Here is a 27,538-nt window from a genome sequence, read left to right as displayed (position 1 = left end):
CTATATTTGGAAAACTAGATTAAAATCATTTTGTGAAACACTCCCGGACCCCTGAGTAAGATGTCCACAAGATACCAAGCGCCCCAAAATACCAGATTTAAGACTTAGGGTCAATTTTTTTCATTCACCTTCAATTTTGATACATTATCCTAAAGAGGCTCTAAGAGTTGTAGACATGGTGAAAGACTTGACAGGAACAGCTTGAGGGTAAGTTTCTTCCAACTCTATATGAAGAATTTATTTCCCAAAGAAATTAATATATACTATTCAAGTTTCTGTAACTTTAAACGATTTGATAAATGAAGATTTGCTGTGGCCTTTTTAAGAGAATTTTATTTGAGTGGTTCTTACAAAGATTTGTTGCAATATGAAAGTCATTTGTTTGATAGAAATATCAAGCTGTCTTGTCAAACACACTGAAGTAACCCAAAATATATTTCAGAGCTCACAGAGCTTAAAAAGAGCAAAGATTATATGCAACCAGACAAAACCTATTTCTGCATTTCCTATTTCTTCCTCTGACTGCTTAATTTATCAAGCTGTTACTAAATATCTTCAGGAAATGCAGGCATCATTTTGTTTGGAATCTTAAAGACACACCAGAACACATAATATTTACAAAGAAACTTTTACAGATACATTAATTGAAAAGTTACCATCAAATATAATTTTGAAATCTCCCTTTCTTGACAAATGATCAGAATGGAAGATCAAGATGCTAGCCAAACAGCCCTTTCACTGACTTGAATTTCCATACACTAAATGTGTACTTTAGAAATCTGCTACACCATGAGCCAAGTATCAACTTAGTGAAATGTAACTGCTGTGTAAAAAGTTAGGCTTCTCAAACATTAAAAACATTACATACCTGTCTGCCTTTTTACAGAAAGCACATTTGTTCCTCTAGAGCTATTCCTATAGATCCTTAATGTAATTTTCTACGTGAACATTTAAAAAGGCAGAGAAAGAACAGCTTTGTATACATTGGGATTTGCTAGTTAGGGAGAATAAGCACACTGCATTCCTGTTAACATTTTTATTTTCTTCAAGGTAACAGGAATTGTATACAAATGACAGTAGACCCTTGCCTCTTTATTTTTTTATCTAAATAAAAGATGAATTCTCAAGGAAAAAAAAAAGCTATGTACATAAGGAACTATATCTTGCTTCATCGTCTACTTGGAACCAGTAGTTGTGTTGCTGTCATAGAATCAGGAAATAGGTTGTGGTAAGTTGGAAGAGGTACATACGCTGCTGTTATCATTTTACCTGTTGAAAGAAGCAGATACAACTAGGTTTAGTACCATCACTTAGGTTTAGACCTTTAATCACAATTCCTGGGGAGGGGAGGGGAGGACACTCACCAGCAAACCACCTGCCATGCAATGCATTGACAGCAGCAATAGCTGCAGCAATTGATGGGCATTTCACATATACATTGCCCTGGAAAACAAAAATAAACACAGTTATATAAAACATAATCACATAAGTTTAGTCATACTGCCTAATTAAAGACACATCAAAACCACAAAATGTTTTACATATATTCCAATGGCCAATGTGCACATGCACAATTTTATTGACAAATGATTTACATAGCAACCTATCAAATAATCTTTTATCTGTAACTTTTAAGATAAAAATTAAAATGTCAGTGCTCTTACTATTACACAAAACTGGTAATGTGGGGCAAGTTTTTAATTAATTTTATTTTAGAGCCAGTATCTTGCCAGTATGTTAAAGGTCCTTGCAGAAATAATCATTAATGGGATGCAGTGATCATGTGTCCCAAATGTTTAAACAGAGAACGCAGTATATAAACATCACTAATTAAAAAGAAAAATACCTGAGCAGAATTCTTGTCAACATAAATATGAATAACTCCTCCATGTTTATTACACTCTTCTATCACATCATCCTTAATCTCTGTATCCCATCCAACTTCTTCTTCTCTGTAAGAAAGTATTAAGCTGCCTTAAAATAACATTTAAACTAGTAAAATGTTGTATATATGTATATTCACTTGTAAGTATCAAAGGCATTAAAGGCCAGAGATTTAGCTCAATGGCGTAAGCATTTGCTCAACAAATATGAAGTTGTTGACATTGACCCCTTGTACAAAAGGAAAAACAGTAAAGAAAACAAACAGGTTGTTATGAATAAAAGGCATTTTAAGAACTGGGCTTGGTGGCAAATGCCTGCAATCCTAGCACTCAGGAGACAGGATTGCCATAAATGAGGCCAGTCTAAGCCACAAACCGAGTTTTAAGTTTACCTGACCTACATATTGAGAACCTGTCTCAAACAACAAAAGCTACCTGATTAAAGTTTTTTTGCATTTTTAAAGACAGCTATATTAACAATACTGAGTTGCAGGGAAAAATCAAAGAAAACTAACACAATATACTGGTTCGAGTCAGGCAAATGCCTTTAATCTGATCACTCAGGAGAATAACAGGAATATTGCTGTAAGACAGGCCAGCTAGGACTACATAGTGAAATCAAGGCCAGCTAGTTTCTGAGGTTGGGGACACTAGTTTAGAGTTAGACTGTGTTGTGAACATGCTTTAGGCATTGGGTTTCATCCACAACCTGCAAAACATTGTTCAGAGCCTAGGTTATGAATTTTCACTACTTAAAAATGTATAAATAACTTTTATTGGCCCATGGTCAGTATTCAATATCGCTATCTTTAAAACAGTATTTTCTCAAATGACACTTGTTATCAATTATCACTATTTCGTGGATAAAAATAAATGTTATCAGGAACACAAAAATCCAACGTTTTAAGCCGGGGACAAACTTGTAATCCCAGCACCTGAGAGAGGATCACCAAGCATCCCAGCTCAACCTGGACTACATAGTAAAGTTAAAAGCCAATGTATCAGACCAAAAGAAAAAGAAACACCCAAGAATCCAAGGACTTTCCCTGTGGCACACTATTAACAGGCACAAATAGCAAGATGAGTATGGCGGCATGCCTGTAGACCTTTAGAAGACAAGGACAAAACTTCACAAAATTGAGGCCGGCTTTGGCATTCTAGTGAAACCCTCACCCTCAAAGAGTTGGGTATGTAGTTTTTGTTCTGCTTCAGCCTCCCAAATGCTGGAAATGCAGGCACCCACACAAATAGCATGCTGTTATTTTTTTTTTCTTTTCTTTTCTTTTGTGCTACCAGGGACCAAAACTGGCATTCAAATTGGGCTGTGTCTCCAGCCTTTCAGACAGGGTCTCATTAAAATGTTAAGACTGCCTATGATTGACTCAAAAATTCTCTACTGTCAAGGGTGCTATGATTATATCTGGCTTGATTCCATAAATTTTAAAAGACGTAATAGGTGGGCGTTTTGGTCCATGCCTATTAATTCCAGCACTCCAATCGTTTTGAATTTGACACCAGCCTGGGCTACAAAGTGAGCTCAAGGCCAGCCTGAACTGCATAGTGAGACCCTGTGTCACAAAGATGAAAAACAACAACAAGAACAACAACAAAAACCCTCTAATGATATTTTAAAACTTATAGCATCAATTAATGGAGGGAAAACTTAAAATATTGTTTTCTATCACTAGACCAAGACATTGTAAATTTCAAAGATAAAAGCAAGTAAAAAGGGAATATATACAATGGGAACATATACTGTACAAACTTAACAGAAAATTACATAGGTGGGGAGGGAAAAGAGCAAGAGGTAAAACTGTAATACTCACCAATTCCCCAGGGTGAGCATAGCCATTATGTACTAATATACAGAACCCTTTTAAAAAATTTTTTTGTTTTTGAGATAGGATCTTTCCTGAGTCTAACCTGTGGCCTCAGCCTCTTGCATGGTGGTACAAAATTTAAAAAGTATAGGGGCCAGGGATTTAGCTCAGCAGTTCAAGCACTTGCTTGGTAAAGCACAAGGTCATGAGCTTGATCCCCAGTACCAAAAAAGAAAAAAGGAAAAAAAAAGGAAAAAAAAAAAAAGAAATGAGAAAAAGCCAAATGCATAGAAATCTGTGTACAGAGTGGGCAAAGTAACACCAGTAACCCAGCACTCAAGCAGACACAAGTGGATCAACCCCCAAATTCAAGGCCAGCCTGGGCTACAGGTTACTGCCTCAAAAAACAAAACAAAGCAAAGCAAAATGAAATACAGAAAAACATACACAACATACAATAACACTTTTTGGTTCAATTTCAACCTAACAAATGTATCCAAAGAAAACTTATGCTAACACCCTCAAAATTGTTGCAATGTTTCAGTAATAAAATACATAAAAGTACCCTTTAAGGCTTTCACAGTATGTCCTTTTAAACTTGAAAAATAAATTTGATAAAACATACTTACGTTTGGGGATTAAACATATTAGATAGCTGGAAACACTGTGTTGCAAGGGGTTGCACAGAGGCTGCTGCAGCTAAAGCTGAAGCTAAAAAAGGATTAAGAGAGAAAAATTAGTTTCATGGAAAATGTGTATCAGTGTCCCTCATAATTAACAACTGAAAAAAAACCTATCCCAGTGTAGTAGGGACGTCACTTCACCAATTTATCTTTCCTAAATGTTTCTCAACTCACTAACCTCCCTTTGAAATACTGCTGTTATTATTATCACTATAACTTTAAATCATCTCTAAAAACAATGGAAGCTTAGGTAATAAAGACAAAGAGAAAAGGCTGTACATGTTCAGTACAGATGGGTTTTTTTTTTTTGTACCAGAGACTGAACTCATGATCTCGCCATTGTTAAGCAGACACTTATGCCACTGAGCTAAATTCCCAGCTTAGATAAAACTTTTTTCCACTAATGTATTTTTATTCATTAGCAGCAAAGTGATTCAGATAGATGTAGACTGCACTTAATTTCAATTGCCAGAAAACTGGGACAATCCGATTTTGGAAAAGCAGACATGCACAAATACGCAAGTAGTATTTTGTAAGGGAATTTAAACTTTTGTGGTCTGTAGCATTCAATGAAGACAAAAATCTCAATACCTAATCCAGACGATAAAATGGAATACTGATTTTTAGGATAGTTAAGAGTTTAGAACAAAATGAGGAAGATGCTAAAACAGAATCTATTAAAATGTCAAATAAATCTGTACCTATCTATACTTCTTAGTTTTGCCCTATGGATCTATAATTTCTTTCACATCAGAAATAACCTTTAATCTAATTGTTTTTAAAATAAGATGCATAAAATTCAAACTAAGATTTTACTTCCTAGGAAACTAAGCTGTATATTAAACTAATGTTGGATTATATTGATTTCAGCACAATATATATTAAAAAAAACAAATACTACAAAGGCTGAGCACACTGTTGTATGCATGTAATCCCATCGAGGGAGGCTTGAAGCAGAAGAATCTCAAATTCAAGCCCAGCCACAAAGTAACATCTGAGAATAAACCAATCAAATAATTGCTAAAAAGAGATGTATATATCTAAAATACCAATGTCAACTATTGTAATTTCAAAATTCTAGACAATATAAAGTTTGTATTTAAAACACATAAAGGCAATTAGGGCAGTTTCCAAGACTTGCTTCAAAGCTTTTATGTGATTTACAAAAAAACAAACAAACAAAAAAAAAAACAGTAGCATTTTCTAAGAGTTGCTCCAATGGTTTTATGTGATTTACAAAAAAATCCAGTAGCTGTTACACAACTCACCGTTATCATATTATCTGACCAAATTTGATTCCATTGCATAACAACAAACAAAGCTAAGGATAAAACAATGCATTAACAAATCATGGTAATTAAAATGAACGATAGATCACCTGAGGAAGTATCAGAAATTTTCCAGTGAACATAATAGGGCAGTGCAGGAAATATATTGGAAAAGAATTATGGATTCTGATAGCTTGCTTTTTATTTCCTTGCATGAACAAGCATTTTTTAGATAAAAAAATGCCGACATTGCTATCATCAAATTCTACTGGGAGAAAGTTTTCAATATTCATCATAGGTTGGGCCCAGGGGTGCAGACCTGTAGTCTCAGCTACTCTAGAGATGGAGTAAGAAATATCACATGAGCTCTAGAGTTTAATGTGATATAAAGACAAGGCTGCATAACTAAGAAAAAACTGGAGATCAATCTGTGCTATCAAAACACAATGCAAATGTGCTGCATAAAAACAGGTCTTAGCAAAACAGGAAGATGATTTTTCTGCTTTCTAAAATTATTAAATGTTATAAATCATGCATACTAAACACATAATTAAAATTCACTAACAAAAATTTTCTGAGAACCGCTGTCACTCATTTAATGGAATTGTTTAAAATGTATTTAATTTGTTACTATCAAGAACAAAGTAGAGATTTTCCATGTATCAAACTTGATTGGCAAAATGTTTTTTCTGCCAAACACAGAGATTTACTTGATAATTAAAAACAAGAACTCAGAGCCTACTTTTCTAAAAAGTATCAATGCACATGCAATCCAAGTCTAAACAAACATTCTCATGACTTGATTGTAGCTTATGCGAATCATGGATAGTACAATTTTTTAACAACGAAAATTCAGTTTTTCCTTGATTCATGATGTAAAAATACATTCAGATTATTCTATGATCTGAAAGACATCTTTACTAATTATAACATAAAGTATTTCACTTCTTTATTTTCATATCCAACACAACTGATAAACACAAAACATACAAAGGTGAGATGGGAGTTTTTTTTCAGAGGGGAGGTAAGAGGTGCTGGGATAGAGTGCTAGTGTACTTCGCTAGGACTCTTTACTACTGAACTACAAACTCAGCGCAAGGCTGAAAATTTTAAACAAGCTAAAGAAAAACAAGCATGGACATTTTAATATTCATTGTCCATTGTATTAAATATTCTGAACTATAAGACTAATGTGTATATATAGCACAGTGTCATTCTGAAAGTGTCAGATACAAAAAATATTGTATGAAATGATACAAACAACTAAGGCTTACTGCATTTAATTCTATTTCAAAGACAAAAATAACAGTTCAACTCACCTTCAGTCTGTTGGGAAAGTCGTGTTTGCAAATCTATAACAAAAGAGAATTCTACAGCTCAGTGCAGGAACAATGAAGAGCCTCAACTAACAGGGTAAATGTCAGGAAAGCATTAATAAAAGAGGACTACAGCAGCAGGGTTTATTAAAAAAAGAACTTAGCAAAACCTGGCAGCAAAACCTCCTTCCCCATTCCTCATTGACAAGGTTTTGGGGTCTTTTTTCCCCTTTCACCCTAGGAAACTTGTGTTTTTCCTATTCCTATTATCTGATATCTCAAATGCATTCTACTACACTATTCTTCAGCTGAAAATAATGGGAAATGGGGAAAGGGGAGCACACCGGTCAGATAATGTGTGAAAAACCCTGATCTTGAGAATTCAATTCCAAGTACTTGGGAAAATTCAAGCATTTACTTTTTTAACATCAGTGGCATTCAGGATTTTATACATGAAAAATAAGAGTAAACACAATAATATTAATGCCTTAAAGATCTGCCAATTTGAAATGAGTATCACCACTGGAAAAGGTTATTTCTCCAAAAAGCATAAATATTTTAAGTGTTTTTAACAACATTTAACCTGTCATGTCTAGTAGTGAAAGTGAGTAGCATTATCGTTTCACAACCTACTCTGAAAACTCAGTAAGGCAGAAATGTGTTATAGGGTTTATGATAATGTATAACACAAGAAAAATATAAACATTTAGTTGCTCTGATTTTCATTAAAATGTGATTCAACTGGGTTTCTTCCTGGGAATTAAAATGATCATTTAAAAAATGGCAAAATGTAAAGGGATCTGTAACCCAAGTCATACTGGGATATAATACCTGGGTGCTAGGTGCTCAAAATTGGCATCTCAAGGAGCTGAAGAAATATAACTGGTGTATACTGAAGAAACTTGAAGATATAACCATAGGTACACAGTCAATACACTTTTAAATAATAACACAATTTGACTTTTATTTCCTAAAATGGGAAAAAAGTATAGGTATCAGAAATCCATGCTCTTAAGTATAAATAAATCCCAATCAACTTAAATGATTTTCCAAGTCATTTCTGAACAATTTGGAAACACAGCATGGGTTTCATAAAGCTACTAATCCATCTTAGCAAAGGCCAATTAAGCTACAATAATATACATAGACACAGTAACAACCAAGGATTAGTTTTATAACAATAGCTTTAAGAACTTGGAGACTAGAGAGGCCGGAGATACACCTCAGTGGCACAGAGCCTGCCATGAAGCAAAAGGTCCCAAGTTTGATTGTAGGGGGACAACAAAACTTGTGGACTATAGCCTTAATCAGGGTAAACAAGTAATAATATAAGTTACTGAATTATACATAAGGTATTTTTCTGTTTTTTCTTACTGGGAATGAACCCAGGGCCTTCTTACTAAGCCACAGCTGCAATCCAGTATAAAATTTTATGACAGGGTCCTCCTGCCAGGTCACTGAACTGCCCAGACTAGGCTCCGTCAAACTTATGGATCCTCCTGCCTCAGCCAACCAGAGGGGATGGGGGTTTTTACCTGTAATTTTAATGATTAGCATTGTGCATTATTCTGCAATATTCAATTATAAATATTTACACAAAAATTAAGTGATTACTCGCTACAAAGAAATTCTTATGTAAGAAATGTGAAAGAACAATCTTTAAAATCATCTCAAAAAATACTTTAAAAAGGGGATATATCAAGTAGTGACTATTATCACAAAATCCATAAAGACTTTTAGAATTTAAGTTGATCACAACCAGGCAAATTTAATCCAAACTAACGTGAATGCCCAGGGAGCTGCACACAACATTGTAAGAAAAATAATATGTGACCTATGTGAGGGTGCTTGATACTGAAAGTGTCCTTAATTAGATGAAGAGATCTGTGTAACAAATCAATATATTTAATATCCAAAGGAAATTGTTCATTTTTAAATGCATCCTATTGTCATTGTATCAATTCCATGAAGGAGGTAACAAAATTTTTCCTCTATCCTCTAGTGGAAAACCTACAATTAAACATTTTCTAGATTATCAAAAAATGACCTGAGCAATGGAAAAAGAGGAGACAGTTTTCAAAATAGCTTTCAAACCATTAAAAGGGTGTATTTCTAGAAGAGATGAGTGTACTTTATTGTCTTCAGTCACACCAAGTGGCATACAATGATTAATTCACGTAAAGAATTAAATAGCTAATAAAAATCAAATATGAATATGTGCTAAAACCAAAAAGATAGCAGATATAATACTTGGAGAGCTATCAAAATTGCTGCTCAACACTTAGGATTACTTTCTTATTTTTAACTTTTGGGAGAAAGGGTCTTGCTATGTATGTAACTCAGGCTGAGCTTGAACTCGTTATGTAGCCCAGGGTCAGCTCGAATTTGTAGCAATCCTCCTGCCTTAACCTCCCAAGTACTGGAATTACAGCTGTGTACCACCACAGCCAGACAACAGTTTAAGATTTTAGTTTTTTTTCCCCTTTGGTAGCGGGGATTTAACTCACAACCTAACGCTTAGCAGGCAGGTGCATATGCCGCTGAGCTAAATCCCTAGCCCTAGATTTTTTACTTAACACAATGGCACAGCTGACATGAATTCTAAAACCATGTGTCATTTTTCAAATTTAAAGTATTAAGAAAGAAAAGACCAAAGGAGAGGGCCTCTAAAGGTACACCCATACTTTGGATAGCCATTAAGAACCAGTTTCTTAATAAAATAAAATAAAGGCATAAATAATTCTCCCCTTTATTTAGATGAACTTAGGATCTAAGTAGAAATCATGACATATTCACGATGTTCTCATTAATTTTAGATTATGGTAGCCTTATATATAATTCTCAAATCTCACTTTGGGAAGGCTGGCCTTTAAAACTCAAAGCCCTTCTACTTCCTCAGCCTCCAGAGAGCTGGGATCACAGACATGTACCACCATGTCTGATCTGTCTCCCTTTGTAAATTAGATCAAATGACCAATACTAAATAGAAATTACTATTCTCTCAGGAAAAAGTTACTACCAACCTACATCTAAAATACAAATGATTCTTCCATGTTCAAAGAGTGATGTCTTTGACATTTTAAAATTTAATTCTATACTACCTCTGAGTTTTAAGTGATTGTCAAGATTTGTAAAAACAAACTTCAGATAACTAAATTCTGAAATAGAGAAATTTTCATGAACCCAACCTGATTAAGTCAATTCTCCCTTCTTTCCTTCTTTCTCTAAGAACTTTAATAAACTCTTGCTACAGCATGTTTTAATTAGTTTGATTAAAGGGTGTATTAGTGTTTTCTAACCATAGACATTGCAATGAAAGTTTTCTTTCAAATAGTATTAGATGTACTCATTAAGAATAAAACTTATTAAGAGCTAAACTTCCAAATTTCAACTGGGATAAAAATTTCCTCACAGCTTATTTTTAATTAGTGGATACTTCTAAATCTATACCCTTACATGAACATACATGCTAAAAGTACTTGATGAATTGAATTCTCAGTTAGTCCTTTTAAATGCAAAAATTTGGCAAATTTTCGAATTAGATGAAAAAATGATTTTTTCAAATTAGAAAAGATTCAATTCCTACCTGCCACAGCACCAAATGCCAAAGAGCCACTCATTTGTAAAGCTTGTTGTGCAGCTGGTGGAATCTGCAAACCAGTACCTGTAAAACAATAGGTTCTTAAGAGCAAAGTTTCATGGGTGTGGACTACCAGGTATCACACTAAAACAAATTACACAGCTAATTCCTCCCTAATATAGCTATGAAAATAGTATACTATGAGAGCAAAAATACTAAAACTTTTTTGTGGTGGTGGCCTTCACCTTGAGCAAAATAACATCCCCAGTCCTTTTTTTATCTGAAGATGGTCTTATTAATTCATTAAATTGCCTAAGTTGAACTGAAATTTGCAATCTTGCTCAGTTTTCCACAGTGCTGGAACTGCAGTTTTGTGTTATGATGCCTATTCAGCTAGAACTCCTGAAATATATTTAAACTTTAATGACGAAACTTCATTTATCAAACTACGTGCTGCCCAAAGACAACGTCAACCTCAAATTAAAAGTAGTATTTTTCCACTTGTTTTTTTTACACTACTAGGGATTAAAACTAGAATACTCTATCCCCAAGACAATGCTTTTTAGTTGTAATTTTGCAAGGGTGTTTGCCAAGTTTCCCAGGCTGGACTAGAGTCTATGATTCTCCTGCTACAGCCTAAGTAGCAAGCATTAAATATGTGTACTACCATAACCACCCACTTTTCATTTCTTACTTTGCATGTTTACTTTATCACTATAACGTCAAATTTTTAAAAATTTTAAAATTTACCTTCCGCAAGTCTAGCCATTAACTGGAGACGACCAGTTGTTCCCAAGTCAATTCCAGTCCTTTCCAGTTCATCACTGTCCAAAAATGAACTGGCACTAGAAGCATCTGTACGTTCAGTAACATGACCAACTTTCATTGGCCTTCCTGCTAGTTCAAAGCCATTAAGCTGTTCCAATGCCTTCTTTGCACATTCTGAGTCAGAAAACTGAGAAGGGAAGGAATTTAAAATTTACTAATGTACACACAACATCCTACAGTTAAACACTGAATCTATTATTACATTCAATAGCAACTACTAAGTGGGGGAAAGGTTCAAATTTGAATATATAAATAACATGATACAAATCAGACCATAAACTCATGCACATCTGTTGACTTATACAAATGGAAAATAATTCAACATTCACTCTACAGTTAAAATCTTTCATCAAAGCTCTTAAAAAACACCTGTTATTAATACTGAAGTGCAATAATTACACAGTGGCTACTAAACATTAAAATACAATTTTTAGTACATTTGTTTATAATCTATTTTACAAATATCACTGTATTAAGGTAAAATAGTCGCCTAGTAACACACACTAACAAAATCTATATACTGTAAATACTTTAAGAAAAAAAATTAAAAAGGTGAAACAACCACACTGATGTTATTAGACATGAAACCTTAGCTGGGCACGGTGACGCATGCCTGTGAACCCAGGATTAAGGAGGATGAGGCAAGAGAATCATTACAAGTTTGAGACCAGCCAGGGCTACAAAGTGAGCTCAAGACCAGCCCGAACTGCATAGTGAGATTCTGTCTCCAAAAGACAAAAAAACGAGAGACGGAAAAATCCCAGCACTGGGGAAGCTGACATGCATTTGAGGCCAGCATGATCTACATGCTGAGTTCAAGGTCAGACTGAACTGCACAGCAAGACCTTGTTAATAAATAAATAAATAAGAAATAAAGAAACCTTAGGTGCGCTCTTCCTCCTGCCATCAGTATATCTAAGGCAAAAGCGCAACTATTCATGAACAACAGAAACTTTTTTTGTTTCAGTTTTCTCTAAAATTTTGTGATAAGGTCTTGCTAGTTAGTCACCAAGATGCCACAGTGGGCCTTAAAATTATGCCACTATGACTGGCTACGATGTTTCATTTTAACTGTTAAGAATGTACCATTAAGAAAGTCAGCAAATGAAGTACATTTTAATTCTGTGAAAACCTAACTAATGAAACTGAGCATACAGCTAGGAGAGGTGGTGTACCCCTGTAATAATACCAACTGAGAAAGTGGAATTAAAGACCAGCCTGTGTTACATAGTGCATTTAAGGCTGGCCTAAACTGCAAGACTCTCAAGCACTTGACTGCTAAGTGCAAGGTAATTAGTTCAATCCCTGTACTGGCCCCCACAAAAAAAAAAAAAAAAAAAAAAAAAAAAAAAAAGGAAAATGAGTATCATCAGCCTCGTTTATCACGTAAAAGCAATTAACCATGACTTCTCGCTCACAATTAGTAACCAGTATATTTTTGCTACTTAAAATTTGGTGGGGTATGGTGGTATATGCCTGTAATCCCAGCACTTGGGAGGCTGAAGCAGGCACTGCGAGTTTCAAAGCCAGCCTGGACTACACAGTGAGTTCAAAGCTAGCCTGAGCTATATATAGCGAGACTGTCTCTCAAAAAAAAAAAATAATAATAATAAATGAACAAATCAATCAAATGTTATACAATGTTGTTGGGGCTGGGTATGATGGCACATGCCTATAATCCCAGCATTCACAAGGCTGAAGCAAAAAGACTGTCCCAGGTAAGAGCCACACTGGATAACAGTTCAAAACCAGCCTGAAATACAAACACAGAAAAACATTTCAGAAAAAAAATGTTATACAATGTTACTTATGGCAATTACTTACTGTAATGAATCCATATCCCTTTGATCGACCTGTTTCACTGTCCATCATGAGCTGGATACTTTCAATCTGAAATTGAAAGAATTACTACCTAAGTCAAAAAGGAAATGGTAAAGTATTTTATTCCATAAGATATGGGTTTCACAAATGCAGAAAACCCTTCTCCTCCTACAAGGAATTTAAACTCTCCATCCAAAAACACTTACAAAGGCCTAAAATTTGTTAAAGCAGTAAGTTATACACTGGAGTTAAGAAAAAAAAGGCAAGGAACAGGTACATAGTTCAGAGGTAGAATAATAGCTTACCATGTGCAAGGCCCTAACTTCTGTCCAGAGCCCCTAACTTCTGTCCAGAGCACCAAATAATTTATTTTGCCTCAAAAAGAACATTCAGATGGGCAAGGTAACACAGGCCTATAAGCCTAGCACTCAAGAAGTGAGACAGGGAGAAATGCTGTCAGTTAAAGAACAGCCTGAACTGCACTGCAAGATCCTGTCTCAAAAAAAATACCAAACGGGGGACTGGGGGTTTAGCTCAGCAGCATAAGTGCCCTGCCTTGCAAGCAGGCAGTCGTGAGTTCGATCCCCGGTACCGATAAAAAAGGAAAAAGACAAAAAAAAAATACAAAACGGAAAATGAGATCCTCTTCTTAAAATACAGCCAGAAATATGAACAAAATAAACATGTTTCCTTTCCATTACACTGAAAATATCAAACATTTCTCCTTAGTTATATGAAACACACTTATTTGGTTGGCTAAAACAACAGTGGATATACTGATCAATTACATAACTCTATGTATGAATGGAAGCCAGGAGTGGCTGTATGTGACTGTAATCCTAGCACTCAGTAGAGGTTAAGGCAGTAGGATAATTGCCAGTTTGAGGCCAGCTAGGGGTACATAGTGAGTTCAAATTCCTCTGAACTACATAGCATGACCCTGTCTCAAAAAAAGAAACCAAAAACAAAATCCAAAAATCTATGAATAAAATAAAATTCACAGAACTGTTCACTTTCAACAGGTTAAATACAGGATTTGTAAATTACACATCATCCCAGTTAAGCCTTCTATAAAAAGAAAGCACAAAAATTACCGAGAAGCACAGCCAAGGGTAATCTTCATACTAGCACTGACTAGGTATACACAATATCCTACATTTTATTCATGGTCATACAATGACTTTCAAACTTTTAACAGTCACACTTATTCCAAAATAAAATGTCTACTGTAAAATGAAATGGACAGAAATAATTTATTTTCTATACATCCCTAACATTTTTCTCTAAAAACTATCCACCTGCCAAAAAAACTCCTGCTCCAAATGTACAGCATTAGTTTGTAATAGCAGAATCTTAGAAATAGCCCAAATGCCCATCAACTGATGAATATTACTCTCTGCCATAAAGAATAAGCTTGATATTTCTAGGTAAACACATATAGCTTGACAGGTAAACACAATGCTCATAAGTGAAATAAATCAGACACAAGTGTAAACACACAGTTTCTCTGGTTTGAGAAATTGAAAGTGTAAATAAGCACAAAGAGATATTGGGAAGAAGGGGTGGGACACGAGGGAAAAAAAGCAGCAGTAAGATTTATCTTGTATAGGTGCAAATAACCTATGATAGGGGCTAGGGAGTTAGCTCAGCACCATAAGCACCTCTCTGAAAAGTAAAAGGTTATGAGTTCCATGTTGAGTACTAAAAAACCATACAAACAAAAAACTCAACCAGTACTGTTAAGGCACAAATACCCCATGACTAATGATCCCATTATTTCTAAAATGAACCAATAAAAAAAATAAGGTTTTTTTAAAATGCACAGTATTTTTATTTTCAATAGCACAGAATTAACGATAGATTTAACCCAAGTGTCCTCTAATACTCTGCTATATCCCCAATCCTCTTCTTAAATTTTCATCTTGATTTTTTTTTTTTTATCGGTACCGGGGATCGAACTCAAAACCAAGCGCTTGCAAGTTGATCTTGATTTTTAAACAAATGATTCTCATACATATTACTAACAGGTTGTCTTCACATAGTCTATCAAGTATATTATCAACCTTGAGATGTCAGAAAATTTTACACAAACATTCTTTTCGTGTGCCAGGCGTGGTGGTGCACACTTGTAATTAACTCCCGTCACTCAAAAGGATACTTGTGCGCTACAGGATCAGCCTGGGCTACAAAGTGAGCTCAAGGGCAGCCTAACCTTTGTAGTGAGACACTGTCTCAAAAAGACAAAAAGAAAAACCCATTCCCTTCTTTTTTTCCCCCAGTACTACTAGATATGGAACTCACTCTTCACAGTAATAAAGTTTCAATATGTTACCCTGAATTTCCAATTCTCATCCCTTCATTTGTTTTGAGACAATGTCTCACTGTAATCCAGGCTGGCCTTGAACTCACTACACAGCCAAAGCTGGTCTACAATTCATGGCAATCTTTCTGCCTCTGCCTCCCACGTGCTGGGATTACAGGAACACCATCACTACACCCAGGCTTTTTCCCTAAGCAGTCAGAGTAGCTGGGATTAGCTGAGCCACCCCATTTGGCCAACTCTTTTCAATATTAATCTCACAGGAAATTAAGTAGACAAATGTACATTATTATACAGTTACATTTTTAATCATGTACCATCTAAAGATCTCTCATGGACACTGGACTTAAACCAGTGTAGTTGCACATATCTGTAATCTCAGCACTCAGAAGGCTACAGCAGGAGAATTACTGTGAGTCAGAGACCAGCCTGGGCTACATAACTTGGTTGAAGGCTAGGATGGTCTAGATGGAGACCCTGTCATAAAAAAAAAAAAAAAAAAAAAGAAAGAAAGAAAGAAAAGAAAAAAATTGCCTCCCTAGAAACATACCTTACTTAACATTACCACTCTGCTGTACCATCAGACTGCACTACATGGCAAGTTCACCGTCAACAACAACAAAAAAAAACCAAGAACAGGGCTGGGGGTTTAGTTCAGTGGCACAAGTGTCTGCCTGGCAAGTACATGGCAAGTTTGATCCCTAGCACCAAAAAAAAAAAAAAAACTGAAAACAAAAAGTTGGACTTACCCTTCCAAAAGGCTCAAATATCCCCCGAAGCATATCTTCAGTTATGTTAAAGTGTAATGAGCCCACATAAAGCCTCATAGGTCCAGCACTTCCCTTTTGTAAATTGTTTGCCATTGCTGCAGCTCTGTTTTTTTCTGCCTACGAATAAAACAAAACACGAACCACATCATACAGGGCTAAGAGAAACCAGATTAAGCACTTAGGTTGCTCAATAACAACTGAAATCAAAGATTAGAAATCAATCTAATTACAAAGAATATTGCATGAATTCATTTACATGAACTCTCTAGAACAAAGTCACAGATGCTACAAAGGTCTAGAAAAGTGTAAAGAGAATTGTGACTTAATGGGTACAATTAAGAGTGATGTTTTGGTGATTAACAATAGTAACTATAGTATCTTGGAATATAATTACTGGCACTGACCTGTACATTTAATAGTGGCTAAATGTTTAAATATATTTTACCACAGCATAGGAGAATGCATGTATTTTATCTAGAGCAATTATTTACCGTATTTTATACTGAAATAACTATAAAACCACATTAGATCTCAAATCTTAAAAAAAAAATACATCCTTTTACCAAAGGTTATATAGAAGTGATCAAAACAATGAAAGTTCAAGTTAAAAACTTTTTACGGGGACTGGGGATTTACCTCAATGGCATAAGCGCCTGCCTTATAAGCAGGCAGTCATGAGTTCGATCCCCAGTACCGATAAAAAGCAAAAAGACAAAAAAAAAAAAAAAAAATTTTTTTTTACAATAAAAAGGTACACTGCCATTTAATTAATCCTTCAAAATATCTCCAACTTTACATGAAACACTTTTCCTATTGTTCTTTGCCACTTTCTGAAGCAGTTCTAAAAGTCCTCAATAATATCTTTATCAGATGTGATAAAAAACAATTTGGTGAATGCAGCTGCTGACTGCTTTATTCAATAGAAAGGCAGTAGCAGAAAAATGTTACAGTGTATTTTCATTCATCTTATTCAACCAGTTTGGCACTATGCAACTTCAGGCTCTTCTCCAAAGACAAGCGTCATGAAATGTAAAGGTTTTCAATCAACTGAAGACATTGAGATAGCCAAGAAAGTGCAAGAGAAGGCGGCATCAAAAAGGAATTTCAAATCAGCCATTACACCAGTTTTTGAAAAAATAAAAGTTAACGCCAGACATGTATCAAAACTATGTTACCAAGAAAATCATTTGGTGTGACTACTATACCCGTAAAAAAGAGCTTAAGGAAAAATTTTCAGTTTACGTTCTAACGTAAGGCCCTTTTCTGTGAAATGGTGCAGAATGAGTAGTTATAATAAACTAAAATTTACTACTTCTCACTCCTTAGTCACACCAATCCACACACAACTATTATGTTTCTCTGACACTACTAGAGCTCTGATTATTTTCCTACCTAGTTCACATAGTATTAAATATTCTTAATATAAAAGCAGAACCTACCACCCTCTCAAACATGACAAAAACCAAGTTAAAAACTAAGTTTGGCAATAGTTACATAATGTTTGGTTAGAAGGAAGTGTAATTTCAAGTCATATTTCTATCTTGTTCCCAAGTTACACACACACACAAACACACACAGTTATTTACTCCAGGGGCTAGTTTACAAACAGGAATATGACTGTTCAAAATATTTCACTGTAGCTGCCACTTTTGCTGACTTACTAGTGACAGAATCAGTAGCCAGTTCAATGTACATGGATAATGAGAGAAACCTAAGGATACTGTCAAAATGAGAAAACACCATTCCATTTAAGAAATGAAATATGTGGTTGGGAATGTAAATACGTGGTTGGGAATGTAGCTCAGCAGCACAGTATCTGCCTGGCAAGCACCAGGCCCTGAGTTCAACTCCCATTAACAAACAAACAAAACTCATGCGTACGAATTTCGTTTTCCCAAAAGCAACAATCAACAATTGTGTAGTACCAGCAAAGGAAAAATAATTTAGCTTATTTTCTACAAGAGAATCTCCAAATAAAATTGCCATCTCTTATTTTCAAGAAAAGGTGGGGCTGGGGATTTAGCTCAGCGGCATAAGCGCCTGCCTTGAGAGCGGGCAGTCGTGAGTTCGATCCCCGGTACCGATAAAAAGGAAAAAGACAAAAAAAAAAAAAAAGAAAAGAAAAGGTAAGAAAAAAAGGTATAAATGACGGCAGTTCAAGCTACCCAGAAATCTGAAAGCTGAAGACATTTTTCAAAAGTGTCATACTTCATTTGAAATTTGAGGAAAATATATTCACAGATATCTCAATGCCTAGTAAATCAGAATAAATAAAAAATCTTGGGGCTGGGGATTTAGCTCAGCGGCATAAGCGCCTGCCTTGCAAGCAGGCAGTCATGAGTTCGATCCCTGGTACCGATAAAAACGAAAAAAAAGACAAAAAAGAAAATGAAAAAAAAATAAAAATAAAAAATCTTATTATCAAACTCATGTCTCTTTCTTAAGTATTTACAACTTTGATTAAAATAGAACAATGAATTTTGAAATCAAACAACGGTATTCAGAATTCACACAGAATATCAAAGTAATCATAATAAGGACACACAGGGCTGAGATATAGCTCAGTGGCAGAAGGTCCTGTCTGGCAAGCACAAGATCGTGAGTTCAATTCCCACTACCCAAAACAAGACAAAAATAAAGATACAAAAAAGGCACCAAGAATAATAAGTTCAATACACTACAGCACTATACCAAATAGGAAGCTTTCAGTGCTAGTAATGACCTATTTTTTAATGAGATACATTACCTGTGATGCTTGAACTATGATTGGCACTCCTAAAACCCGTTGGCCAGTTAATCCTATTGCTAGAGGCACTGAACTAACATCAACGAACTCCACATAAGCAATTCCTTTTGAACGTCTGGAATTTCTATCAGAAATCATCCTTACATCTCGAACCTAAAAACAAAACAGTTAAGAGAGCTGTTTGTGCAACAATTCATTGTAAAGCATATAAATTAGCTATTTCCAAACTGACACAGTATATATACATCACTGATATAACAAAGTTTATATCGTAGATCATTTCGACATATTAAAATTTTTTTCTCAGTTCTGGGAGTTAAATCCCCAAAGCCTCATATATGCTAGTAAGCGTGGACTCTACGAATTAGGTACATACTCAGCTTCCTCTTTTTATTTTTTTGCCATCCTAGGGATTGAACCCAAGAACACCATCACTGAGCTCAGTCCCAGTCATTTTGTTGAGACAGGATTCTCAGTAAGTTTCTAAAGTGGCCTGCAACAATCCTCTCTTTTCTCTGCCTCCCAAGTAGCTGGAACTATAAGAAGCACACCACTGCACCCAGGGTCTTGGCACATACTATGTATGCACTCCATTGTGATACATTCCAGCCCCTATTTATATCTTCTGATAAAAAAGTTGGCTACACTGAGAAATTCCTAAGTTCCAGATATGGAAAAGAGAACTAAATAGAAAACAGAAACGGGGTCAGGGATATAGCTCAGTGGCACAAGCACTTGCCTGGCAAGTACAATGTCAAGAGTTTGATTCCCCCATACCAAAAAGAAAACAGAAATGTTAGCATACAACAAATTCTACTACTACAAAAAAATTTTGATCTATGTATGCTGGTACATGCCTGTAATACCAGCACTCGATAATCTTTGCAAGTTGAAAGTGGGCATAAAGTCAGCCTGAACTGCATAGTGAAAACCTGTTTCAAAAAGACCCCTACCACCAAGACAAGACCTTCATATGTAGTCCATGCTGGACTCAAATTTACAATTCTCCTGTTTTAGCCTGAGTATTACAGTAATAGGCATGTGCTAATACACTCACACTATTCCTAAATCTAATAGAAATTTTTCTATTTAGATGCTATTTAGATGCATTTTCCTTTTTATCCACTGTAACATTTCTTAAAGCACTGCAATTCCCAACTATGCAATCTCAAAAAATAATATCTTACCTTGCCTACTGTAGAGAAAAACTCTTCCAAATCTCTTGGTCGAATTCTTGCTGCCAGCTGCATGCAGAAAACTGTCCTTGCATCTCTTTCCTCTGGAGTTAGATTATCAATAGGTTCCCTGACAGGAATAAAGAACACACAATCAACTTTTGTTTCTTAGTATCATTTTTGGGGCAATACTGGTGATTAACAACATGGGCACTTTCTACTGAGCTATATCCCTAGCAGTTTTTTTTGAGGTAAGATCTCATTATATTAGCAAGCCTAACACTTTTTATATATTGTATTTTGAGATAATATCAATAACTTAACATGCAATACTCAAAAAAACAATTTCTTTGCCTTAGCCTTCTACTGGAATTATAGGCAAGCGCCATCATGCCTAGTTTACAACTTACTGTGTTAAATTAACTTTTTTGGTTTTTTTTTTTTTTTGGGTACCCGGGATCAAACTCATGACCTTGCATTGCCAGGCAGGCACCTACACCACTAAGCTAAATCCCCAGCCCTTAAATTAACCTCTTTATAGTATATTTTCATTAAATAGAATAAACTAGTTGGTCACATTTTCCAGGTCGATTTTCATTAAGTTATTTATATATTATTATCCACAGAACAATGGGACACACAATTCCCTCTAAAGAATGATAGCTACTGACAAAATGTTCCTGCTAAACACATCTTGCGTGGTAATAAAAAAAACAATTTATTGGACTTACAATCTCCAAAGTGACAATATATCTGTGATACATAAGAACTGTTTAAGAACCTGACCGTTAAATATCAACCACACAAAATATCCCATAACTAATCACAAATTCTACATGTGCACAATATGTGTAAAGGATTTCTCAAGCACTTCATAAAATCATGTCAAAGTTTAAAATCATAAAAAGTAAAAATCACAAAATATGAAAACCACATAATCCTCAGAATGTAGTTTATCGTATAAAAGAGCTACGAATACAGAAAAGTAACCTTTTATTTCCCCAGGATTGGAGAATGAATCCAAGGTGGTTAATATATGCTTACCCAAGCACTTTATAACTGAACTAAGTTTGATAACAAGCCCCCCCCCCTTTTTTTTTAACTTTTTTTGGTGTGGTTTTGGGGATTGGATCCAAGGCCAGCTCCTGGTGCTACATTTCCAGTCCTTTTCTATTGTTTTGAGTCAGAGCTCAGAAAAATCACTAGGTGCCCAAACTAACCTTGAACTTGCAATCCCTTCTGCTTGCAATCTCCCAGAGTACTGGGATAACAGGTGTGCACCACCACACCCAACTCAAGAGTAACTACCACTTCTGAAATGAAATACTTTTCTACAGAAACAAAAGATATAAAATTTGATTGTTAAAAACCACTGCCCTACCGGATTATTCTTTTTTTTTTTTTTTTTTGGCCTTTTCCCCTTTTATCAGTACCGGGGATCGAACTCACAACTGCCTGCTTGCAAGGCAGGCGCTTATGCCGCTGAGCTAAAAATCCCCAGACCCCATTTTTTAAAAAAATTTCATTTGTTAATTCAGAGGTAAATGAGTCTCTCTAAACTTATCAAAGGGCAAATTTTAAAAATGTCATTTAATACAGCATTAATATCTCAGCATCTACATATTGAACCATTATTTTGCATTTTTAACTACACATTAAAGCCACTGAAAATTCATAAATTGATAGTGATTTTTTTTGTTTTTTTGAGACAGAGTCTCACTATGTAGTCCAGGCTGATCTTGAACTCATATAATCCAGACTGGCATGAAAGGCATTCACCATGCTCAACTCCAAATTACTTTCCTTAATTAAAATTAGCCTTTTTTTCTTTCTCCTTTGTGTACAACAACATCTACAAGCTTAAAAGAAAAAAAGTAGGACCAACAGCTACCTCACAGGGCTCTTGTCTTTTCTGAATGGGCTTTTGCTTCGAGAACGTCGTCTGCTGCAAAGTTAAAAAGTTTCAGAAGTTATCCAAACAAATATATCACATTAGATCCTTGAAAAACAATTTAAACAATTCAGAAGTATGTTTTAAAAACCTTAATTTGATGCTATGAGGCAACCCAATCTTTCCTCGGATGGCACTGTTAAATTTTGGTCCGGAGCTAAAAAGGAAACACAAAATTACACTAGTTACAGGTTTAGGGTCTTGCTAAGATCGCGTTCATGCGCTCTCCAGCAAGTTTAACACTGTTTAGGCTGCTTGTTTTCCACCTCATTTATGAAGAGGAAACAAAAAGACTTAAAAAAATAAAAAGTCTCAACTCTATTCCAGGAATGCTCTATTTATATCCATCCTGGACCACTGAGAGGTGCCAAGACCAAAGGATACAGCCTCAAAATTTTTAAATTTTTTGAAAATACTAATACCCATTTTCAAAACCCCGTAATTTTTAAAAATTACTAATTTGTACATATATTCCAGAAACTTTAAAAAGCATACACATAAAATGTAAAAATAAGTCAAATTCCCTCACACCAACCATAACTTGTTAAAGCACTTTTGGTGTGCTGCACAGCCTTCTATCAATATATGCATATATAAAATGTACACTTACAATACACATAAGTCTGTTTGAGGTGCTTTTAAAAAAGAGAAATGGCTTTTTTCAGACAAGTTCTCACTATGTAGTTCAGGCTGGCTTTGAACTCACAGCAATCCTCCCAAGTGCTGGGATTACAGTATGTGTCCCCCACAACCAGCAAAAGGAGTAATTTTATACAGTCATGCCATGGTCACTGTAATTCTTAGCATGACAGGACACATAGTGCACCACAATTTGATTTTTTTTTGTAATGGGACTAACTCCTCAGAATAAAAACTGAGGATTTTTCTTAGTTAAAACTACGTTTTCAAACACCATAAAGGCAACTTTTGTAACACCAATAGTTTTTGTCCTTTTTAAAGACCAAACTTAAAGACACCAGTAAATATACCTATCCCTTAGTGCTCATCCTCCTTTTCTATTCCAGAAGGGTAGCAAAATGAAATGAGTCTGTGACCCATAGTTTAATTAGTTTTCATGGAAACTATCCCTCTTATCACCACATTCAGTCAGTTCCAAATAAAATTACTTTATATTCAAGTGGGTTCCCCTTCCAACTCAGGCTAACAGTAAAATATATTTTATATACATATATATATTCACCAAATAAAAGTTCAAGTAAAAAGTGTAAGCTATTTTCTTTCCCTTAATAATACAACCCTATTATAACCTCTACACTTAAAAATCGCTTGAAATCCACACAAATACAAAATCATCTTTATGTAAATTCAGACCAGGACTAGAGACAAAATACCAATCCTCAACAGAAATTATAATAATCTGATTTTTGATGGTATCTTCTCCCTTCCATCAGTTTATTCTGGTAAAGTAACATAATCCCACTTTAAAAGTGTGGTACTCATCTTGATGAATTGAACAAAAACAAGTTTTAAATACAGTATTCAAAATCAAAACCAAACTATGGGCCAATTTTCATATAAAAATATATGAAATAAATAGATAAAAAGGAATCTAGAAAATATTTTTTTTGTTTTTTAAAGTTTTTTGTGATGGACTTGCTATGTAGTCCAGGCTGGCGTTGAACTATTTAGTAGCCCAGGCTCAAAGTCACAGCATTCTGTCTGATTCAGTTAAAATTACATACAGCTATGCACCACCACTGTTTATTTTAAAGATGGTCAGACTCAGAATTCAATGTATCACTAAACAACAAATGATTTCGACTAACACCAAACATTTTTTGAATATCAAGTACTGAGTGCTTTATTTACATTTTCTAACCATTACTCATTTTGAGCTTATGTGTAAGTTACCACTTTGTTAAGAGAAAACAAAAGATAGGAGGACTAAGTGCCTTGCAAGGAGTACAAAGCTCTGATTCAGGCCTGTCTTTGCAGTGCCGGGAACTGAACCGAGGGCCTTGAACATACTAGGCAAGTGCCCTATCACTAAGCTATATCCCCAGCTTCAAATCTGTCTTTGAAGACAAGGTCTCACTAAATTCCCCAGGCTTGGCTGAAACTTCAGGACCTCCTGTCTCAGCTTTCCAGAGTACTGGGATTACAAGCATGTAACACCACACCCAACCAACAGCGTGCTTATTAAGAGAAGACAGTATCACACCATTGTGATTTTGTCTTTGTGAGGAGACAGAGTCTTGTTATGCAGTTCAGGTTAGCCACGGGCTCATTTTGTAGCCCAGGGCGGTCTCAAAATTGCAAGGGATTCTCCTGCCTCAGCCTCTCAAATGCTGGGATTACAGGAGTACGCCACCATGGCTGGCTCATCATTATTTTAATCTTTGCTTAAAATTGTTAGTAGTTTGCTTTCCAAAACTTCTACTATAGTTGAGTATTCATGGACATAATAAACATTTTTAACTTGACTAACTACATCCAAACTTCTGTAGTGATAAAACTTTCAAAGCACTTTTAGAGTATCTTTTGTCTGCATTTTTTGTATGTGTGTTTGAGACAGGTTCCCCCTATGTTATGCAAGCTGGCCTCAAACTCAGTGATCCTCTTGCCCCAAACTCCAGACTGCTGGGATTACAGGCATGTGCCACCATAAATCAAGAATATTCTACTAGTATTAAAGAATCTTAAATACAAATTACATGTGGTAAGTCCAAAACAAAGATCTTTATCAAGGCTACACAACAAATTTCACGTGTTTTCATCTGAAAATAGCTATACAGCCAGTATTTATTTGTTACGTATTTGTAATGTACCCTATTCCCCTAAATTTTAAAACTTTTTAAAAATATAATACTTCACACACCTTTATACTTTTTCAAGCATTCTAATGGTTTAGTCTAATTAGAGCTGGCATGCAATTAAAAAATTAAGCCGAGTTAACAAAGTATATCTTACTTATGACAAATCTTATTTGTCCAATTTTTTTAAATTCATTAATCTTTAATGTCAATACATTTATTTAATGTTTACTCTTCCTCAAAGTGGTTTTGGCTGATTTTTAATCAAACATCTACAATATTTCACAATTCAAATCCTTCAAACTAAATTGCTATCTGAATTGGCCAGAAAATATTCCTCTAGTCACAATCGTAACTATAGTTACATACTAGGGACTTCTGTAGCGGCCTCGGAATCTTCGATCTCGACTTCTTGAGCGGCTCCGTCTCCTTTCTTTGCTTCTGCTTCGCTTCCGTTCACGGCTTTTGCTCTTTTTCCTTTCTCTATCTCTACTACGCTTTCTTTCCTTACTTTTACTTCTCTTTCGTTCATGACTTCGACTTCTGCTCTTGCTTTTCTTCCTCCTGAGAAAATAAAAATAACCATTATCTTACTGATTAAAAAATCCATTAAAAATACTAAAACATACTTCCTTTTATGGTCAAATTTTTAACTATTTTGTAAGCTTATTTTCCTCTTTTTACTATCATAAAATGATACATAAGTACACTAAGGAAAAATAATTTCTAGTATGGTAACAACACTCTTCTATTGTCACACATGACTGAAATCAGTCAAGGAATTATTAGAGAGAAACCACAGAATTGAAAGGATCTTCTGAGTCAATTACAGCTTTGACCAAAAAAACAGGACTTGTTGGCAGAATAATTCAAAATCTAAACTTTTAAATAGTTTAACTGTAACAGGTCAACAAGTATTCTAATCCACAAGTTATAACAAAATGAAAGTTACAATGGTATATGCTCACATTAAAGTACCAGCACTGGTTCATGTCCAAATTTTCATTAAACACACGGATTTATCGTAAGTCAATTTTGGTACAATTACAGGAGCATTTTATACCTTCAAAGAATCATATAGACATCAACATTTGGTTTCCACTGGCAAAATTACAAGTACTGACCAAAAAAAAAAAAAAAGCCCCACTACGAATTAACACATTCTAACACAATATTTTTGGGGTGTGGGGGCTACTGGGGCTTAGAAACTCACAACCCTGTGCCTGCCATTCAGGTGTCAAGCTACTAAGCTATATCCCCAGCCCTTTGATACGAGATTTTCTTTTTTTTTTTTGGTACTGGGGATTGAACTCATGACTTTGTGCTTGACAGGCAAGCACTTAAACCACTGAGCTACACCTTTCAGCTAACACTAGATTTTTATGTAATTTTTTAAAAGCAGTACTGGAGATTAAACACACAGATTTGGGCCCGCAGGGCAAAGTATCACTGCGCTACATCCACACATCCTCTGTCATCTTTTCCTTTTTTGACAGATTCTCACTATGTAGAATCCTCAGCCTTGAACTCCGTATGTTCAAGGTTAAGCCTCCAGGTACTAGAACTAGATATGAGACACAAAGTGTAGCTCTCAACCCTTATAGAGAAAAGTTTTGCTAAGTTGCCTAGGCTGGCACCCTGTGATCTTCCTGCCTCCCAGGTGGCTAGCGTTTTATTAGTTTTGTGCCACTGAAACACCATTAATATTATAATAAACACACTAGAAAACGGAGTTCATTTTTAAGCCAGTTTATACAAGCCTGTAGGATGCAATCAAAAAAAGATCAACTTGACCTTTATAAAATCACAAACTCTGAAAGGTAAAATAGTCAGTCAGTAGTATCTTCTTGTTCATTTCTGAATTTTTCACATTTGACCCACTCAATTCATAATTAAATCCAAAATGTATACTTTGTAATCACCCAAAATAAGAGGTGCCTTCAGATATTTCAATGAAAACTGAAATACATTTCAAAACAAACTTATTTCACTAAAATGTCAATCTGTAGTATAAAGATTGAACATTTTATTTTGACAATTCTACATCTTCTGGAAAATAATGGTTTTAGTACTTAACAAAATGAAGTTAGCATAAGGAGCTATCAAGATTTGCCTCAGAGAACCTGTAAGCAGGTTACCTTAGAGTGCATTAAAAACAGAAAAATGAAGACACCCACCTTCTGGAATCTTGAAACCCACACTCCAATCACAAGGAGATGTAGAGCTTTCCAAGGAGGCAGAAACTTTGTCTAAAATTTCAAGATAATCCACCTGACTATCAGAAATGTATATGCTAAGTAGCACATGACAGACAATTAGGCTACACTCAAGTCAAACCAAAGCCCAAATAGGCAGCAGGTAACATTGTCTTTGTTGTCTCAAAAACTTGACACTAGCTCTTAAGACTAAGAAACTGTTGTGGTATGGCTAAAACCAAAAGTTCTAAACATAACATAATCCGTTCAAGCTAAAGTTAGTAAGTTAAAAAACAATCCCATCTACCATAAAAAAGGACAAAAGTTTTAAAGATGACCTGAACCAGAGAGGTAGCCGACATACTTTACCTCTCACAGGCCCCAAACTTTACTCTGCCAAAAGAAGAT

General features: G+C 35.2%; 1 protein-coding gene across 9 annotated transcripts in view; it reads right to left on the bottom strand.

The window, feature by feature from the left end:
- Positions 1 to 306: 306 nt before the first annotated feature.
- Positions 307 to 27,538, bottom strand: part of Rbm39 (RNA binding motif protein 39) — a 33,016-nt gene continuing 5,784 nt past the window's right edge. For 2 of the 9 annotated variants that reach the window (XM_063248444.1, XM_063248445.1), the window contains 15 exons: positions 27,113 to 27,184; positions 25,305 to 25,499; positions 22,253 to 22,318; positions 22,102 to 22,155; positions 20,223 to 20,340; positions 19,036 to 19,188; positions 16,269 to 16,406; positions 13,203 to 13,268; positions 11,301 to 11,505; positions 10,557 to 10,634; positions 6,974 to 7,024; positions 4,333 to 4,414; positions 1,847 to 1,952; positions 1,365 to 1,443; positions 307 to 1,269 (listed from right to left, as the gene is read on the bottom strand). In XM_063248444.1, the coding sequence (XP_063104514.1) occupies positions 1,169 to 1,269; positions 1,365 to 1,443; positions 1,847 to 1,952; positions 4,333 to 4,414; positions 6,974 to 7,024; positions 10,557 to 10,634; positions 11,301 to 11,505; positions 13,203 to 13,268; positions 16,269 to 16,406; positions 19,036 to 19,188; positions 20,223 to 20,285 (1,122 nt within the window). In that variant the 5' untranslated portion in view covers positions 20,286 to 20,340; positions 22,102 to 22,155; positions 22,253 to 22,318; positions 25,305 to 25,499; positions 27,113 to 27,184 and the 3' untranslated portion in view covers positions 307 to 1,168. Of the gene's footprint in view, positions 1,270 to 1,364; positions 1,444 to 1,846; positions 1,953 to 4,327; positions 4,415 to 6,973; positions 7,025 to 7,801; positions 7,941 to 10,556; positions 10,635 to 11,300; positions 11,506 to 13,202; positions 13,269 to 16,268; positions 16,407 to 19,035; positions 19,189 to 20,222; positions 20,341 to 22,101; positions 22,156 to 22,252; positions 22,319 to 25,304; positions 25,500 to 27,112; positions 27,185 to 27,538 lie in introns of those variants that run through there. The other 7 variants (XM_063248443.1, XM_063248439.1, XM_063248441.1 and 4 more) reach the window with 5 other exon arrangements.

This window comes from Cavia porcellus, unplaced genomic scaffold (assembly GCF_034190915.1).
Source record: "Cavia porcellus strain 051 isolate PalLab524CR breed Dunkin Hartley unplaced genomic scaffold, mCavPor4.1 scaffold_5, whole genome shotgun sequence".
NCBI lineage: Eukaryota > Metazoa > Chordata > Mammalia > Rodentia > Caviidae > Cavia > Cavia porcellus.
This window is presented reverse-complemented; position numbering and strand designations above follow the sequence as displayed.